The sequence below is a fragment of the Copadichromis virginalis genome, linkage group LG16 (assembly GCF_057382275.1).
Source record: "Copadichromis virginalis isolate Kocher_CV1m ecotype Utaka linkage group LG16, C_Virginalis_male_GT1.1, whole genome shotgun sequence".
NCBI classification, from domain to species: Eukaryota; Metazoa; Chordata; class Actinopteri; order Cichliformes; family Cichlidae; genus Copadichromis; species Copadichromis virginalis.
In genome coordinates, this window is record NC_140633.1 from 16,479,629 (window position 1) to 16,500,540 (window position 20,912).

At 38.2% G+C, this 20,912-nt stretch overlaps 1 protein-coding gene across 1 annotated transcript; it reads left to right on the forward strand.

The window, feature by feature from the left end:
- Positions 1–1,189: 1,189 nt before the first annotated feature.
- On the forward strand, positions 1,190–20,462 carry LOC146690491 (C-type mannose receptor 2-like). Its single transcript, XM_085435595.1, has 7 exons — positions 1,190–1,333; positions 4,751–4,893; positions 14,208–14,308; positions 14,773–14,906; positions 15,307–15,446; positions 19,462–19,565; positions 19,944–20,462. Exons 1-7 carry the CDS (start codon positions 1,192–1,194, stop codon positions 20,080–20,082), a joined length of 903 nt encoding a protein of 300 aa, XP_085291721.1. The 5' UTR covers positions 1,190–1,191; the 3' UTR covers positions 20,083–20,462.
- Positions 20,463–20,912: the final 450 nt, after the last annotated feature.

The following is a 20,912-nucleotide window of genomic DNA, read 5'->3' on the forward strand; positions in this document are numbered from 1 at the left end:
TAGTCATGCGAAAAAAATAATCATCCAAAGTCTGATAAAAAACTAAGTAAAATAGGATTCTCACAACCTGTTTATCAATAAAAGGCAAAATCAGATGAAGATCTCCTAATTGCCACTCTCCACTTGTGCTAATCTAACATTTTTAGGAGCTGACCTGTTGTTTTTGTGCTGTTTCCAAGAAATTATAATGTTTATACAAGCTTCTGGATGTTTTAAAAAGCAAGAGAGAGAGGGAGAGAAATTCTCCCCTTTTAGCACTTTCATGTGTAACGTTATTATCTCATTCTTGTGTTGAGGTTATTTTTAATCACATATCACACAAATGTCTCTGCAGCAATGACAGTAAATAATCAATCTTTAAAAACTGATTAAAAATACTATCTAGCATGTTTCTATATAGTTTCTAAATAAGAACTTAAAGGTCTTAGGCAGGAGCCTAAAGTTTTAATTGCTAACTTTCTGATTATTTTCTTTATATGAATCTGAAATCTGAAACTTTAAAGTTCTTAAAAAAACTGCGTAAAGAAATTTAACTTTTATTAGTTTTCATATGACTATCATATACAAAATTATCTTTAGAAAGGATCAGATCCACTTTTACTGGTAAATTAGTGCTGTGAAAATCATATCAACATCTGAAATGTGTGACATCCTCGAAAGTTCAAAAAAAGAAGAACTTGAAACTACTGATAATTTGAGGTTACAAGTGCTGAGCTACAGATCTCACCATTTAGGAAATAGTTTGCCTGCTTGTGAGCAATGGAGGAAATTTCTGCCAGTGCTGAATCTGCTGAACAAGACAACCCAAAACTGTCAACACATCACACAGGTAGGAAGTGATAGATTTATTTTAACAGCTGTTGTTACTGTTGTATAATTCAGTCTTTTTTTTCTTCTCTTTTCAGGTCCAAAGAGCCGTAAGGAGAATCGTTATTTAGGTGTTATTGTGCTGTGGAGTCTGCTGGGTGTTTTGCTTCTTATTGGATTTGTCACTCATGGTGTCCACTGTGAGTCTGATTCTTCATAAATAATTGTTCAAACTGCCACTGAGTGCTGAATTAATATTTGACAAGCTAAGCAATGTTCAAAGTTTTTATGGTTTAAAATAAATCAGAAGCAGTCTAAGTATGAATGCACAAGATGTTTTGTGTCTCAAAAGCCTGCCCTAATTTATTTATTTCAGACTTTATTATGATTGAGGAAAGAGACAGCCTGAATGCAAATCTCTCCACTGTGAGTAAAAAACTTGCCGTCATGACTGAGGAAAGAGACCTGCTGCGTGCCAACTTCTCTGAAAATCTCAAAGAGCTTGAAGTGCTTCTGAGTTCTCTGAGTGAGTCCTTTTATTTACCGTTGTCTTTACAGTGATTCAATTCTCTAGCAAATACTGTTCTCCTTTTCTCTCACTGAGAAGAAACTTAATTAACTTAAATTAATTAAACTTAAATGCTTAAGAGACCAAATATGCATTGTCATTTGGGATTGTGGCTCTTCAAGACTTTGCACTCACTGAAATTATTCGAAATTCATAAAGTCAACCCAAGAAAGTTGCTGGATGATATTTCATTTAATTTATTTCCATCCAGCCATTCTCTTGCGCTTATCCAATTCAGGGTCACTGGAGCCTATCCCAGCTACCATAGTGCAAGAGGCAAGGTACAACCTGGACAAGTGGCCAGTCTATTGCTGGGCCAACACATAGAAACACACAAACACACAACCATTCACACTCACATTCTCACCTATGAACAATTTAGATTCACCAATTAACCTAACCCCAGTAGTAGCAACATTGCCGACTGCATCACAAAATCAAACCAGTACAAAAATGCTGAAATTGATTCCTTTATAGAAATTGTAGTTACATTTATAAATTAATGAGTCTACAACAAATAGACCTTAATATAGGTAGTTACAGTCATTCCATCTAAAGTCAGACATTTTTTTTCTTTAGAACATTCTGCTTGACCATCACACATTTACATACAAATTTCATGGTTCAGAGTTTGAACACATCTAATGGGTTTTGTGATAATTTATCTTCATATATTTCAAGATATATATCTATATATAGCACTTTTCTACTCTGCTTGAGCAGTCAAAGCACTTTTTTTAACATGCCTCATTCATCTAGTCCAGGGGTCGGCAACCTGCGGCTCCAGGTGGTTTGGGAAAATAAATTAGAAGTATTTAGCTGAAGTGTATTTTATTTGTGTTTAGTTCTTTTTTTTAACTTGTAGTTCTAAATTGGAAGATTATTGTGGTATTGAAATATAAAAATAAAATTATATTTTATTATTTTTCATCGCTCAAAATAAGCGTCACACTCGCAGAAGCCAGTATACCCGTAGAAACGGGGTGCATTTATCGAGACTTTCAACTGTCAGGTCAAGGCTCCAAAGGCGATATGAGGGTGGCGGCTCACAACAGTTTTTGTTTGCTGGATAATTTTAGTTCAGCTGGGTGTCTTTCCTTTTGTTATATTTCTTTAAGAGTTCAAAATGTGATTTTCTCTGTAAAACTTAATGGATTTCACACACCTTAGTTGCTCTGTGGATTCTTTTAAAAAGCAGTTAAAAAGTTTTCTGTTCAAACAAGCCTTTTGTTGATCTACGTATTTTATATTCTTTACATTCTTTACATTTGATCTTTTACATTGTGTATAATGTCTATTGATTGTATTGTTTATTTTAATATTTGTGTACAGCGCTTTGTGACTGCCTGTCTGTTAATAAATAAACTTTACTTACTTACTTACTTTAGTTGTTCACACAAAGCATAAAGGTAAAAAAAATATATATACAGTGTTATCTTCATTTTAGATGTCAAAAAGTATTTGCGGCTCCCAGTGTTTTCTTTTGCGTGGAAACCGGGTCCAAGTGGCTCTTTGGGTGTTAAAGGTTGCTGACCCCTGACTAGGGATGGGTATTGATAAGATTTTCACGATTCCGATTCCATTTTCGATTCTGTTTAACGATTCGATTCTTTATCGATTCTTTTTAAAAAGGAGAACCCTAAGGTCGATTAGCTTAGAACTTTGTTTTATATCTTATCTTTGAACAAGATAGAAATTTAGGAGTAACATGGCCTTACAAACCTAACAGTGAGATCTTAAGAGATCCACAGCCTACGGCTCTTTAATGGGGTGTCACAGAGTCCCCAGGAAAAAAATTTTTTAAATGTAAAACAATAAAATAAATATTCTTCTGTAGCAATAACAAAGTATAACATAAATTATTCTGTAGCAATTACACAAGAATATCCAGTAATGTCCCTGCCTACAATTAAACACATTCACTTACCGAAAATCGGGGGCATCTGCTGTGGCAAATGGGTGCAAGCCTTTTACCTCAAACTTAGTCACTGCTCGGTGACATTTGTCTATCCTGGCCTGAAAGGAGATGCTACCGGTAGACTGCAGCGAGAACTGCCAGCCAGACTCTGTCTCTCTCATCATGGTCACCTAAATGCACAATAATGGCAGGTTTTGTAATAAGGCAGATCGCGCTAACATAATATGCGCTGTTAGGTGATTATTTACCTGCCGCATTAACGGGAGAGGACGTGCAAACGTTACCGCTGCTGCTGGGTTGAGATTCACGAGTCCGGAGCGGAATTAAAAACACGACATTCATTTAAGGTCATCGCGTGTTTTGTGAGCAAATGCTTTTGCATATTCGTAGTGTTTCCTCCCTTAAATAATAATAATAATGGATTGGATTTATATAGCGCTTTTCAAGGCACCCAAAGCGCCAAAATATCTACTTTGCAAGTATTGCAAGCTGCCCTGTTGTCATCCGTTCTTGTAAAGTATGACCAAACTTTTGAGCGTTTGAGCCGCTTAGGCGCCGTGTTTCCTGCCAGGTAAATGACGCTCCGCAACGTGGTGACGTCATTCGGGCGACTGGAATCGATAAGGGAATCATTTGCAAAAATTCTCAACAAGAACCGGGTTTTGATACCCATCCCTACCCCTGACCTAGTCGAACATTCATACAAGCACTTTTCTTTGCAGGAGTGCTGGACTTTTTTCATATTTTAACTAGTCAAGACTTTTTTGATGTATTACAGATTCTGATTTATTTTGATGGTAATAAAGGTCTGTGAAAATTTCAGTCTTTTATCTCTAAAATGTTTTCAGATGTTCAAAAACTGCCTGAGATATCAATGTGTGAACAAAAGGCCTGAAAGTGGGTTAACAGACACATCTACCCATTGTCTTCCACTTATCCAGTTCAGGGTCTTGGAAGGTTTTGTGCCTATCCCAGCTGCTGTGGAGTGAGAGTGAGCGTACAGCCTGGTCAGGTCACCAGTCTGTCACGGTGCTAATACAACAGTTCTGACCACGATGCAGTCATAATATTTGTGGGCAGTCTCATCAGCAACATGGTCATTCCAGCCAAGACAATTATAGTTTAGTATCAGAAATGAAACTGATCACAACAAATAAAAAAGCACACCATTGATAAACTGGATCTGGGTCCAACTTCCACCAAGAAGGTGGTTACACAAATTTGTCTAGAGTGTTTTCATTGTCTTATTTTTTCAGACAGTCCACTCTGTTTTAATTTCCCCGCAGGAAATGTGTCCTTCTGGCTTTACTGTTCTTGTTGGTGTGATTGATAAAAGCAAAACTATTGAAGTACTAAAATTCCAATTAATTGAACAGATCAAATGAGCATTGTTATAGAGTTCTTTAAATATAATTCAGTAACTTGCTGAACTGGTATTTGTTGGTAATGTCTTCCAGAAAAAACATGTCCTTTAGGATGGAGTAAGTTCAACCATAGCTGCTATCTCCTCTCTGAAAGATCTGATTCCTGGAATGCAGCCAGAATGGACTGCAGAGCCAGAGGAGGAGATCTGGTGGTTATTGACAGCTCTGAAGAACAGGTACAGTGTTTATGTATATGAAAGGCCAGGAGTGACAAAATGAATTAATTAAACACACCATTAAATAATTAATTAAAATTTGAATTAATTAATAAATAAATATTTAAGTAATTAATTACATGCCTATTCATCTATTTAAAACATTTAATAAATTATTTAATGATGTATTTTTTTAATTCATTTTGGGACTCCTGATCCTCACCCGTAATTATATATAAATAATAAATAAGGATTTCGCTTACAACTGGGACCACTGTTACCCTCACCCTCCATCATCTTCCCGAGCTATTTCTCGAGCTTCTCGTGTTCCTTCTTCCTGATATTGCTGTCATTTGGAACCGCTACATCGATCGCTACGGCTGTCTTCTTCCGTTTGTCTACCACCACTATGTCCGGTTGGTTAGCCACCACCATTTTGTCCGTCTCTATCTGGAAGTCCCACAGGATCTCAGCTCGGTCATTCTCCACCACCCTTGGGGGCATCTCCCATTTTGACCTCAGGACTTCCAGGTTATACTCGGCACAGATGTTCCTGTACACTAAGCTGGCCACTTGGTTATGGCGTTCCATGTATGCCTTGCCTGCTAGCATCTTGCACCCTGCTGTTATGTGCTGGATTGTCTCTGGGGCATCTTTACATAGCCGGCACCTGAGGCCTTGCCTGGTGTGATAGACCCCAATCTCTGTGGATCTTGTGCTCAGAGCTTGTTCCTGTGCTGCCATGATTAGAGCCTCCGTGCTGTTTTTCAGTCCAGCTTTGTCCAGCCAATGGCAGCATTTCTGGATATCAGCCACCTCCTCTATCTGCCAGTGGTACATGCCATGGGGGGGCCTGTCCTTCCATAATGGTTCCTCGCCTTCCTTCTCTTCCTTGGGTTTCTGCTGCCTGAGGTATTCACTCTACACGCTGTCAGTTGGGGCCATCTTATCCTATTACTAAAATACATTTTCTGTTTTTCTTTTCTTATTTGGTGAATAGTTTTACTATAAAAAAATGAACATTTTTCTTAACGTTAACACAATTAGAATAAAGTTAAAAAACCATGATGAATATGGTAATTTTACATTACATTTTCTGAATTAAAGTGTATCAGCAAAATCTCTTTAAATTTTTTATTAACTTTTTTAAATGAAGGGTAAAGGTTTTTCATAAAATAAAAAAAAAACAGCCTGTTGATAGTGGGGCCAATTAGGAGCTGCCAGGTCAAAACCAACCCAAAACAGCTCACCCAAGGAGGGGCCTGCCGAGACTCTTAAAGGCACAGTACACACATATAAAAAACAATACAGACATACTGACACGCCCTGATTCTGTATATGTCCAGGGCTGTAACACCACTGAGAGAATATATTAACATCTTGATCACCTTGTTTAGACAGCATCAACAAGTTTTTGGTGACAATGATTTATTGATTGTTGAAAAAGATTTACAGCATGCTGCAGGTTAACGAGAGTGATTTACTATATTTGTTGTTGTGAAATTTATCTTCAGTAAAACAGTGCTGCTGTTTCATGCCCTTGTGTTTAGCTCTTTGTGCTTGGAGAGAAATCCTGCTTGTGCAAATCAACTCATTTTTGACTGATGGGGTGCAGTAGTATAAAGGAGAAGGGTGGTCCTAATGTGATTGGTCACCTTGATGGACACTTCAGGTTACTGCGTTAAATTCAGTTACACAGTGAAAGTGACATAGGCGCTGCTTGTGTCCGTATTTGTTTACATTTTGAAAGACAAAGCTTACCAAATTATCAACAGTTAATGTTTGATGCGTAGCAGTGGAAATGCAAACAACCATCACTGTATTACTTTACTGCTGAACAAATCCTACAAACCAGAGCAATCTAAGTTAAGTTCTGAAGTTGTGAAGCCATGTCACAGCTGTCCCATTAATCTATTGTACAGTATTACAAAGCTTTTATGACTGAAAAAACACATAACGAGGATCAGGAAAAGAAGTGTGCATCAGAACCTCTAAGGGCCAAATTTTTACTTTCGCCAAAATGCAGACATTTAAACCTTTGAACAAAAAGTTGCTCAGTCTGCATCAAACACATGTAACTGCACATACCATAACTGGACAGGAGTGCTTCAAAACGTGTCCTAGAATTATATGTTTTTCAGTATTAAAGTGAAGCCAGTGATAAATCAGTACATTCACTGGTGCACAGAACATCCCATGTAGCACAATTAGATTCATATGAATACAATACAATACAATACAATACAGTTTTATTTATATAGCACATTTAAAAACCCGAAGGCACACCAAAGTGCTTCACAGTAATATGGAGAGTCAACATAAGTCAATAACAGGGTACAAATCGGGCACTAGCACAGACAGGATAGAGGCAGTAACAGACCAGGAGAATTAGATAAATACAAAATCTGCTAAGAAGACAAAAACAGCAGTAAAATTAATAATAAAATAATAAATTTAATAAAATCTAATAAAATATTTAAAAGTTTAAAATTTAAAAGATTTAAAAGGGTATTAACTGGTCAGGAAAGCCAAGTCAAATAGATATGCTTTTAATCTTGATTTAAGGGATTGGATAGAGTCCAAGGCTCGAATAGAAGCAGGGAGGCTATTCCAAAGGTTGGGTGCAGCTGAAGCAAAGGCACGATCGCCTCTGGTCTTCAGTCTAAACTTAGGTTGGGCCAGGAGTAATTGACCTGATGATCTTAATGCACAACAAGGAGTGTACAGATTGAGGAGGTCAGTGAGGTAGCTGGGCGCAATGTTATTCAGGATTTTAAAAGTGAGTAGCAAGATTTTAAACTCAATGCGATATTTGATTGTTAACCAGTGTAGATCAACAAGAGCCGGAGTAATAGGGTCAAATTTTCTAGTTCCAGTAAGAAGGCCGCAGCATTCTGAACGAGTTGCAGCCTTCGAAGAGAGAAGGCTTGGAGACCACAGTAGAGAGAATTACAATAATCTAACCTGGAGGTCACAAAAGCGTGGATAGGTTTTTCCAGGTCCTTGTGCGGTATATAATGCTTACCTTTAGAAATATGGCGCAGTAGAAAAAAAACAGATTTAACTACAGATGATACTTGCTTATCGAGCTTAAAGGAGCTATACAAATAGACACCCAGGTTACGCATAGAATCACAGAGAGAGTTAGCTAGGGGCCCCAGCAGGGCAACAAGCTGGTCTCGAGGAATATGGCTGTTGAACACCATAACTTCAGTTTTTTTCTCATTTAAAACGAGAGAATTTTCTGACAGCCAATCTTTAACCTCTCTCAGGCAATCGTACAGGGAGTTCAGTGATGCTGACAAATCATCAGTCAGTTGACAATAGATTTGAATGTCATCAGCGTAAAAGTGATAAGAAATATTGTATTTTTGAAATATGGAGCCCAAGGGTAGCATATACAAAGAGAATAATAAGGGGCTCAATACAAACCCCTGGGGCACACCACAACAGAGAGGGGCAACAGAGGAATGAATCAACTAACAAATTGTGGTATGATTTAGCTACAGTGAATTAGCTTCAGTTGTGGTGTACAATTTAAAGACTAAACAATTATTTAGAGTTTGAAGACTGTTTTAATGCAGAATATTTATACATTTTACTGTAATAAAAATGTATTTTTTACTGAATAAAAACATTGATCAAACCAAAATTTAAGTAATTTAAAGAAAATTGTACAGCAAATATTTGAGCAGTGACAACAGACAGCAGACAGATGTGTGCTGGTCCAAGACCCGAGACCACAGTGATGAATCTACAGTAGACATGACTAAAGTAAATCTGCTGGTTAGCTGCACAGATACAGTAAAACCACAAAGCATAAAAACTAGTGCTGTCAAAATTAACACGTTAATTGTTGAGATCAACGTGAAATATTTAATGCGTTAAAAATTTTAATGCAATTAGCGCAGTAGGGATGGCTATTGATAAGATTTTCACGATTCCGATTGCATTTTCGATTCTTTTTAATGATTCGATTCTTTATCGATTCTTTTTTAAAAAGGAGAACACTAAGGTCGATTAGTTTTGAACTTTGTTTTATATCTTAACATGGCCTTACAGACCCAACAGTGAGACCTTAAGAGATCCACAGCCTACGGCTCTTCAATGGGGTGTCACAGAGTCCCCAGGAAAAAAATTTGTAAATGTAAAACAATAAAATAAATATTCTTCTGTAGCAATAACAAAGTATAACATAAATTATTCTGTAGCAATTACACAAGAATATCCAGTAATGGCCCTGCCTACAATTAAACACATTCACTTACCGAAAATCGGGGGCATCTGCTGTGGCAAATGGGTGCAAGCCTTTTACCACAAACTTAGTCACTGCTCGGTGACATTTGTCTATCCTGGCCTGAAAGGAGACGATACCGGTAGACTGCAGCGAGAACTGCCAGCCAGACTCTGTCTGTCTCATCATGGTCACCTAAATGCACAATAATAGCAGGTTTTGTAATAAGGCAGCTCGCGCTAACATAATATGCACTGTTAGTTGCATTAACGGGAGAGGACGTGCAAACGTTACCACTGCTGCTGGGTTGAGATTCACGAGTCCGGAGAAGAATTAAAAACACGACATTCATTTAAGGTCATCGCGTGTTTTGTGAGCAAATGTTTTTGCATATTCGTAGTGTTTCCTCTCTAAATGAAATATCTACTTTTCAAGTATTGCAAGTTGTCCTGTTGTCATCCGTTCTTGGAAAATGTAACCAAACTTTTGAGCGTTTGAGCCGTCATGTTTCCTGCCAGGTAAATGACGTCCCGCAACATGGTGACGTCATTTGGGGCGACTGGAATCAATAGGGGAATCCTTTGCAAAAATGGCAAACAATTCCAAGGAATTGAAACAGTGGGAACTGGTTCTCGACAAGAACCGGGTTTCGATACCCATCCCTAAAGCACAGTTTTGGGGGTTTTTTTTATTTCCTGTAATCTAAGATCTTTAAACTCATGAGCAGCTCTGGAGGAGGGGGCAGCATTGTTCTATGCTGGCATTTGGCCTGATAGAAATGATTAGAAGAAAAAGAAGTGATACCATGCTACTATAGCTAACACATGCGAGCATGGAGGAAGACGGACTTTTGGGTGGAAAGTTTCTCTTTAAGAAGTTTCCTGATGGCTTGTTGGACAAAATGAGAGTAAGGTGGACAGTTTGCAAAGCTAAATTCAAGTACCACAGAAGCAGTTCATCACTGGCGTATCACCTGAGAGCAAAACACCCAACTGAATCCGCCTCTACGGGACCTCGCCAATCTACGCTTCAGGAGTATGGTGCTCGTGGACGAAAAACAAAAAATGGTAGAGAAAAATTAACCAATTCCTTGGAAATTTGGATAGCTAAAAACTCCCGACCAGTTAGCATAGTAGAAGATGATGGACTGAGAGAAGTCATTCGCGCTGCATCAGGAGATGTATGTTACAATCCGCTCTTGAGAGGAACCACTGTGTCGAGACTGCATGCTTTGTATGAGGACCAGAGGGCTCAGCAGTCCAGTAAGCTTGTGCAAGTAAGGAATGTCGCTCGCACTGGAGACCACTGGACTTCGGTGAACAACAATAATTACTTGGGGCTCACAGCACATTTTATTGATTACGATTGGACTTTACAATCGTTTGCACTAACAGTGAGTAAAACTGAAGAGAGGCATTATGCTGAGGTGTGTGCTGACCATTTTCTGAGTGTTGGAAAATCAGGGACAATCAGGACTAACCACGCTTGGCACCGACAGTGCTCGTAACATGGTTGCAGCCGCCAGACTACTTCCATTTGAACACAGCCCTGCATGGCCCACATTCTGCAAAAGAATGGTTACAGTTTCTCTTAATGACAGCACATTTGAAAGGGCTCTGGCCAAATTTCACAAGATTGTTGGACATTTTAAGCATAGTCCAGCAAACGCTCAGGAATTAAAGGCACAGCAAGCTGCACATGGACATCAAACAGAACCGCTTGTTCAGGACGTTCCAACAAGATGGAACTTCACCCTAGAGATGATCAAGCGGATCCAGAGAAACAAATCTGTGCTGACCACCGTCCTGGCTCAGCAAAACAGCAAGGTGACCATGTTGACTGACCAGGAGCTTCACAGACTGCAAAAGCTGGAAGAACTACTTGAACCTTGCCAGCATGTGTGCTTGGTTCTTCTGATTCAGATACAGAGGAAGACGCTAATGACCGCTGTCTGAATCTGTACAAAGCAGAGCCCAAAATTGACGTAGGAGAGTGTCCACTACAGTGGTGGTTAAAGAGAGAAGGAGCACATTCCAGGCTGGCACCTATTGCACACAAGTACCTGTCAACCCCTGCAACCACAGTGCCTTGTGAGAGCTTATTCTCACTCTCAGGTCACATCATTCAAAAGAAGCGTGCTTCTTTGTCATCAGATAATGTAAACAGAATAGTCTGCCTCAGTAACTGGCTTAGTGCAAAGAAGGACTAAGCCAAATCGCTCCTTTTTAAGTGAAAATGTTCAACATTCTGGGTTTTCAGCTGTGTCTTTTTCTGTTTTAAATACTGAGTTTTGTGCACCCTTTATTGTTATGGTATTCTGTTATGGTATTCACTTTAACCTTTTGGCCTGGGTTCAGTAACTGTTGATGACCTTGAAGGTTTTTTAAGTTTTCACTGTGTTAAAGATTGATGAAAACTATTAAAATTCACTTTGAATGTCAGCATATATTCTTTGTGTTTATTCTGCATTTACTTCATTGTATTGCATAAATGTCTGTTACAACCTTAAAATATAAAGCTGAAAAAACGTAATTGGAGCCAGGCTATTAATCAAGTAATTACGATTAATCACAATTAATATTGATTAATAACAGAAATTGTGAGATTAGTTAGTAGCTATATGTTGTGATGTGGTCCCGGTGATGTGGAAGACATCATGCCTCGTCCCTGTACCAAAGACGCCACGTCCCAGTGGCCCCCAGGATTACAGGCCCGTGGCACTGACCTCTCACATCATGAAGACCCTGGAAAGGCTCATCCTGGACCAGCTGCGACCCATAGTAAGACCACATCTGGATCCCCTTCAGTTCACTTATCAGCCTCGTCTCGGAACTGAGGACGCCATCATCTACCTGCTCAATCATGTCTACACCCATCTGGACCAGCCGGCGAGCACTGTGAGGGTCATGTTTTTTGACCTTTCCAGTGCTTTCAACACCATCAGGCCGACCCTCCTGGGTGATAAGCTAGCAGCGATGCAGGTGGATGCTTCTCTGGTGTCCTGGATTGTTGATTACCTGACAGGAAGACCACAATATGTACGTCTCCCACAGTGTGTGTCTGACAAGGTGATCAGCAACACAGGGGCACCACAGGGGACTGTCCTCTCCCCCTTCCTCTTCACCCTCTACACCACAGACTTCAGCCACTGCACAGAGACCTGCCATCTTCAGAAGTTTTCTGATGACTCTGCGGTGGTTGGATGCATCAGCAGGGATGATGAGACAGAGTACCGGGCTGTGGTCAACTCCTTTGTCACGTGGTGTGAGCAGAATCATCTGCAGCTCAACGTGGCAAAGACCAAGGAACTGATCGTGGACTTCAGGAAGACCAGGAAACACTTGACCCCTGTTTCAATCCAGGGGGTCAGTGTTGACATTGTGGAGGACTATAAATACCTTGGAGTACACATTGACAATAAACTGGACTGGGCTAAAAACACCACAGCACTTTACAGGAAGGGCCAGAGTCGTCTCTATTTTTTGAGGCGACTGAGGTCCTTCAACATCTGCCAGAAAATGCTGAGGATTTTCTATGAGTCTGTTGTGGCCAGTGCGATCCTCTATGCTGTTTCATGCTGGGGGAGCAGGCTGAGGGTCGCAGATGCCAACAGACTCAATAAACTAATCCGTAAGGCCAGCAATGTTGTGGGGATGGAGCTGGACTCCCTCAAGGTGGTGTCGGAGAGGCGGATGCTGTCCAAGATAAAGACAATGTTGGATAACACCTCCCACCCACTCCATGACATGTTGGTCAGTCACAGGAGCTCGTTCAGTGAGAGACTGAGATTACCGAAAAGCACCACTGAACGACACAGGAAATCATTCCTGCCTGTGGCCATCTCCCTGTACAACGCATCCACTTAACACACTGTTTGCTGCTACAACTACACATGTTTCTTGTTCAGCTATTTATTTATGAGTGACTTATGTATATATATATATATGTATATATATATGTATATATTGTACTATTCTTAGTTAGTGTATTGTCTGTCTTGTCTTAATGTTGGTTTATAATGGAGCACTGTAACAAAAAATAATTTCCCCCTGGGATCAATAAAGTATTCTGATTCTGATTCTGATAAGACCCTTTAGATTTACACAACATTATAGCAACAGTGATAAAAGTTTTATTAGACACTAGTTCAGATCAGACAAATGAGCTACTTACTAAAGACAGCCTGTAACATCCTCCTCTCCTGTCCACAGACTGACTGTTCAGAGAATCTTTAATATTATTTAGATGAATTACAGTGGCGCCTGAACCCACAGTCAGTGAAGCTCTGCAGCCAGATGTGTACAGCTGTGTTTGACTGATCAAAGTGCACTCAAAGGCAGCATCATAGGCACAGTTTACATTCATTTACATTTTATAATAATAAGTTTATGCACTTTTTCCTTTTTTTAATGTTGTTCTTTTTTTTCCTTTTAGGAATGATGCATTCTTCTTATTACAGTGATTTTTCTAAATCACAAGAGCTATGTTGTACACCAGATTAAGGGGACAGTTTAAAAGATTTGTTCAGCAGTAAAGTAATCCAGTGATAGTTATGTGTATTTCCACTGCTACAAAGGAAATGAATAACTGTTGATAACTATTTGGCAAACAATTTTTCAAATTACAAACAAATAGCAGTGTATGCAAAGCAGACAATCTTGGTGTGCGATGGCTTCTTTATGCACATTCTAAGCGCATGGGTTTCTTTAAATTTAGAAGCAATGAATTTAACTGCGCCTGTGAAATTACATCATTTGCTCGCATTATGTTTTTTTCTCGCATGCGAACTATGACATAAAAATAATTTCATAGTTTATATGTAAAATATGCAAATAAAAACTTGTGGTTTAAAACTGAAATGTTTTCTCTTCATATTAAACAGACCTTCCTCTCTATGATCACCACAAAAGAAACTTTTGTGTGAACGTGTGTGTGTGTGTGTGTGTGTGTGTGTGTGTGTAAAACAGAGGTGAGCATTCTTGCTAATTATCTAATCATCTTGCACAATGACAACCATATTGATCCACAATTCTCTAACACTGCATAGACTAAAATTGTGGTTTTAAAGTAAAATAAAAAGATTTTTCTTCATATTAAACAGAAATTCCTCTCTACGATCACCACAGAAGTTTGGATTGGTTTAAATGACAAAGAACAGGAGGGAACATGGAAATGGGTAGATGGGACTCCACTGACTCTGAAGTAAGCCTTCACTTGGTTCAGTTCATTACTTTTATTAAATTTCCAAAATATTTCCAAAATTTGTTAAACCCACAGATGAATGCAGATTGTTCAGTTTGCATATTGGTTGAGCCAAACGGCTTCCCAAAGCTTAAAGATGCATGCAAATGACTTGATTTTTGCCACACTGAGCCAAGGCAGTAGTTATTATATCAGTCAAGATGTCTGTGTAATCTGGGCTTATGTGTTTGTCTTTATACTTTGTATAGTCCTGTCTAACAAACACCATGTACTAAAAAAAGTAAAATAAAATATATATTATTTCCATTGTTATCTGTAATTTGGTGATCTTAATGTGCAGTGTGTTTATAAAAACTCAAAGCTGCTGATGGAAAATTTGTTTGACAAAACTCCTCACACAAACACCAAAGACTCATTTTTTCCTCAATAATAATAAAATAATGTTGTTGTCACTGACCTGCTAGGTACTGGGCAACAACACAACCTGATGATGGTGGAGAAGAAAACTGTGCTTATATCAATAAATGGGGAAGGTTTTGGAATGATTATTCTTGTTCATATTCTCATCAATGGATCTGCGAAAATACACCAAACCACAGTACAGTTTCTTTAAGATCATTTATTCATAAATGTTTTGCAGTTTTATCTATGATTATAATTCTAGATTTGAATCTGTTTTATTTCATAATTATGTGTTTTGTTGTGGCTAAAAATTTGCATTTGCTTTTTCATTTTACCTTAGTGGAGACTTCAGAAGGTGGTTAAGTTTGGGGTTTCTGACAGTTTTTTATTGTTTATTGTTTAAATTGTTGTATTTATTAAAAGTTTTCTATTATTTTTACTATATTATAAATAATGGCACGCAAGTAAATAGACTGTTTAGATCTTTGTGATCAAGTCTTTGGAGGATTTTAATTAATTAAATAGAATTCATTGTTATACAGTTCATAAAAGATCATTCATAAACTGAAATGTTATTTGTTTGTAATTTCTTCCAGATAAAACATGTCCTGTAGGATGGAGCTTCAGCCATAGCTGCTATCTCATCTCTAAACACTCTGCTCCCTGGGATGCAGCCAGAATGGACTGCAGAGACAGAGGAGCAGATCTGGTGGTTATTAACAGCCCTGAAGAACAGGTACAGTGTTTATGTATGTATGTGTTATTGAGCTGTAAATAAATTCAAACTACCATTTTTAATGTAAATAGCCTTTTATTTCAGCCTTTTTTAAGTGTTAAAACATTAAAAATAAAGTAAAGAAAATCATTATGTATGATGTGTATGAGCATTTTAAAACATGTTTAATGTTCTAGAGTGTATCAAAGAAATCTGTTTAGACAGAAATTGTATAGGGGGAAACAACCTGTCAATAGAAGAAGCGGAAGAAGAATAAGGAAATGTGGCAGTGTAGCAAGGATAAGGAAAACAGGATATGGTAAAGATGCCTGCAGTCCTGTTTCACTGCAGGTAACATGTATGTGTAACATTGTAGTGACAAATAAAGGCTCATCATCATGATGCCAACAAATGCAGTGGATACAGCATACATTGCAGGAGAGAGCATTTGCAAGGCAAGGGGCAGGAGTGACAGGAAGTCCAGTAACTTACAGAATACTATTGTACTATGTTTGGTTTCCACAGTTCCAGTTCTGATATTCTATGTGTTTTAGTAAAAATTATGTTTAAGTAAAAGTATGAGTCCACTGACAAAATATATTAACATTTTGACTACATTTGTTTAGACAGCATGAATAGATTTTGGTGGCAATGACATACTGATTGTTGAAAAAACATATGACAAATCAATTACAGATTTGAATGACTGCTATTGAGATTTGAGTGAGTGTTTTGCTGTGTGAGCTGTCAGGAAATGCATCTTCAGTGTTGCACAAAAATGTGTCAAAGCATTAAAGAAAATTCAAAGTTTTAATTATTGCTGGCTTTGGATTTTTAAAAGAAACTTAGATAAAATAAACTGCATGTTGGGTCTAACAATTAAACCCCGCTGACTCACAGACCAGTCACTTGTGTACAAAAGCAAGACCACAGTGCTTTCTGTCTTTAACTTGCTACAAGGGGAGAAGCACCTTATCTGATCTAAGCCAACTCCAAACTCCAGCCTTCCCTCGCAGCCATTCAGTGGCTACACAAACATCTCATTAATCATGCGACAGATAAGACACTCACATGTGAACATGTGTCGTGTGTGTCTGCAACAGTGAACATGTGATGTGTGTGTGTGTGTGGTCAAGATGTGACCCCATAAACGACTTCCCTAAACCTGCTGGTCTGGTAGTCCAGCAGTTCATCTAAACAAAAGGCACTTAGACTAAAACAGATATACTTGTGTTTGCTATACCATAAAACAATAAAAGAAGGTACGACCTCTTCTCGTGACCCCAAGATGTGAGTGTGTATGCCAGAACACTCTGGAAGGCACACAGAGTCTTTACAGACTGCTAAGGATCAGACCTCTATCAACATGCAATTGATTATAAAACTCTAAGCATATATGAGTAAATACTTCTAAGCATAAATGACAATCCAATAATATAAACCTGACATATTCCACTACAGATTACAGAATACATGCCCCAAAATGTATTTTGTAACGTATTCCGTTACGTTACTCAATGAGAGTAACGTATTCTGAATACTTTGGATTACTTAATATATTATCTTGCTTTTTACAACTACATGAATGTACTATTGCTGTGTGATTTATTACTATTACTGAAGGTCCGCGGCTCCGAACCATAGTAAAGGGACCTCTGGCTAATCCGTCGGGTTTGTGTCGGGCTCGTAGCCAAAAACTAGCTTTACTTTGTTGTCTGGGTCAACTTTGCTTGCGAGAGACAGAGAGAGGCGTTGAAAGGCTGCTGCAACGGAACTTACAACGCGTACTTTTCCACTCTCCTTTTTCTCCCTCCTTGTGCTCACAGACACATCATCCACAGGTGTGCCACCAATTTACTCACATGGACTCTACTAACCTATCAGAAGCTTCTTCAGCTCAGAATGGAACGTCTGGAGTTTTCTTATTAATTAACAATAAACTTAGTGTATATGTACTCCTAAATTTGATGAAAGTGATAAAAATAGAGAGCTCTGTCTCTCTTTATTCTGACATTTAACTGATTCAAAAGATATTTCAATATTTATTTATCCAAAACAAAACAAGTTTACTCTAAATTGATTTTGTACAGTAAAAAAATGTTCTTGTGTTTTCCATAAAGTGTATGTAAATATCTGGTTTCAACTGTGAATATATTGCTGTGTATTGAAGTTCCTCTTGTTTTGCATAGAAATATACTGAACAACATACAAAGCATAATATATAAAATACTACCTGAGTTTTTTCTTTGAAAGAAGCCCCTTATGTCCATTCTTGTATATCAGTACATTACTGAAACCGATTTATTAAGCCGTGGAGGGTAACAACTGAAAATATGAAATAAACACACATGTAAGCTAAGACTCTCTAAAGAAACAGCATTGTTGTTGTTCGGCTTTTCATTTCACCATTTGTTGATTCACTCCAAGAGCAAGTAACGTAATATTGGTCAAGTGATCAGTTTGATATCAATCTTTCGTGATACACCGTTATATTTACATTATTTGTACAGTACGAATGATTTGCTTTGGTACCTGGTCGAACTTCAGTTCTCCTCTGTCTGCCTGGCTGCGTTTCTCTAACGGCGCACTCGCAGGCAGCAGCTGCCCCGCCCGCTTAGTGTCTGAGCTCTGATCATACCAATATTAGGGGGGATTTACACACAGTCGTAAATTCCCACAGAATTGTGTTTCGAATATTGTGTGTAGCTTTGGTTTTATACAGTTGTCAGCCACAGGCATCCTAACTATGAAAAAATTACACTCTGAAAGACCCCGGGCTTCTGAAAAAACAACCCGGGCTTAAGCCCAGTAAGCCCCCCCCGCGCTCCGCCACTGCCAACTCCTCAGTAAGGAAAATCGGTATTGGCTGTCCTAAAAGTTGCTAGAAGTCGCTAAATGACATCATCACCTAATTTGCATAATTGGTCATGCTAATATAATTGTAACCTACGCTGTTGGAGAGAGAAATAACATCATGGAAGAGACATAAAGTGAGCAAAAAACGTCCTAAATCCATTTAGAATTTATTTAGAACTACAAATTAAATTTATTTTAGCAATTATTGTTTTTTAATGTCACAATTCCAACCCTGCTCCTTTATCCGGGCTTCGACCGGCAAAAGTGACCCGAAATAGGCACTCTGGTGGCACTATCCTCCGCCCGTGAGTGCTTTAGCACGGGTGAGGTGCCCTTTCACATTTGATGTGCCCTTTCACGTCAAAAAGTCGTCATAAATAAGTCTCCAATGACACCAGAAAAAGTCGCCAGATTTGTCGCTAGTCGCTTTTTAGAAAAGAAGTCGCTAATGGGGTCTGAAAACTCGCTAAATATAGTGACAAAGTCGCTAAGTTGGCAACACTGCACTGACGTCTGTGCTATCTATTCTTACAGCATAGATAGCACATGCTATGCTATGCTTATGCGTACAGCAACCATGTGTAAAAAGTGGTCAATAAAGACATGCTGAAAAGCGTGTTTGTACAAACATCGTCGGGTCTGCCCTGGTATGTTTACAATGGGACTTCTGCTCCTGAACCTCTGTGCACAGCGTCTGCAAATCAGGGCTGTACGAAGTCACTTTCATCTTCACGCAGGACTGTAAACTGTCATCTGTGAGGTGTGAGTGGTGTTTGTTTTTAACATAGTTCACGGTGGAGAACAGCTGCTGACATAATGTGGATCCAAAGATCCATAATTGGCCTACCTGGGGTTGAAAGTCTCAATAAATGCACAGCGTTTCGGCGGGTATACTGGCTTCCGCTAGTGTGACGCTTATTTTGAGCGATGAAAAAAATAATAGAATATTTTTATATTTATATTTCAATATCACAGTAATTTCCAATTTAGAACTACAAGTTAAAAAAAGAACTAACATAAATAAAATACACTTCACCTAAATACTTTTAATTTATTTTTCCAAACCACCTGGAGCCGCACTATAAGGACTAAAGAGCCGCATGCAGGTTGCCGACCCCTGGCATAGGCTAAAAATGTGGTTTTAAAGTAAAATAAAAAGATTTTTCTTCATATTAAACAGAAATTCCTCTCTACGGTCACCACAGCAGAAGTTTGGATTGGTTTAAATGACGAAGAGCAGGAGGGATCATGGAAATGGGTAGATGGGACTCCACAGATTCTGACGTAAGTCTTCACTTTGGTTCAGTTTATTCCTTTACATAGGAAATTTGTTAAACCCACAGATGCATGCAGATATAAACACAAAGGCTTACATGTCGGTGGTTGACTGCTAATAGCGTAAAGATGTGTGCTAATGACTTGTTTTGGCCAAGTGGGAGCAAAAGAAGTTATTATATCAGTCAAAACAACAACAATTCTTGTGTTCAGAGCTGGTGTGTTTTGCCATCTGCACACTTTATGCAAGCCTGTTTAAAAACCACCTGAAAAGAAAAATGTTATTGTTATTTGAAATTTGGTGATCTTAATGTACAGTGTATAATATATATACACTGTATAATTCTTAATAATAATAAGATAATGTTGCTGTCGTTGACCTGGTAGGTACTGGGCAAGAGGTGAGCCTAATAATGGTGGACATGAGGACTGTGTTTCTGTCGAAATTGAAAAAAACACATGGTTTGATCGTCCATGTTCATCTTCTCATCAATGGATCTGTGAAAAAGTTTCGGAAAACAACTGATTCAGAAAGATGATCTATTCATCAATGTTTTGCAGTTTTTTCTTTGATTACAATAATTGTACTTCTGTATTTCAGTTTTATCCTAAAAGGCCTATATATAATTTTTTGTTTTTTTGTCCATATATAAGTGGTTAAGTTTTGGGTTTCTGTTTGATTTTTATTCTACTGTTTGAATTTTTGTTTTTGTTCTTTTTTCTTGTGATATTGTTTTTATTATCATTATTATTAGTTTTATTGAATGTTTCTGTTTTGACTTTATGGTTGTTCTGGTGGTAACTGTCAGTTTGTGATCCTTATATTTGTTTCAAGACTCAAGTCTGGTTTTACTTCCTGCAGGGTTTCTCAGTTCCTCCCTGATTCATATTTCTTTGTAGTTGAGTGTTTATAGTCATGTCTGTGTTCATTACAGGGAGTGGAGAATCATTAGGCAAGTTGTATTTTTGAGGAATAATTTTATTATTGAACAACAACCATGTTCTCAATGAACCCAAAAAACTCATTAATATCAAAGCTGAATGTTTTTGGAAGTAGTTTTTAGTTTGTTTTTAGTTTTAGCTATTTTAGGGGGATATCTGTGTGTGCAGGTGACTATTACTGTGCATAATTATTAGGCAACTTAACAAAAAACAAATATATACCCATTTCAATTATTTATTTTTACCAGTGAAGCCAATATAACATCTCCACATTCACAAATATACATTTCTGACATTCAAAAACAAAACAAAAACAAATCAGCGACCAATATAGCCACCTTTCTTTGCAAGGACACTCAAAAGCCTGCCATCCATGGATTCTGTCAGTGTTTTGATCTGTTCACCATCAACATT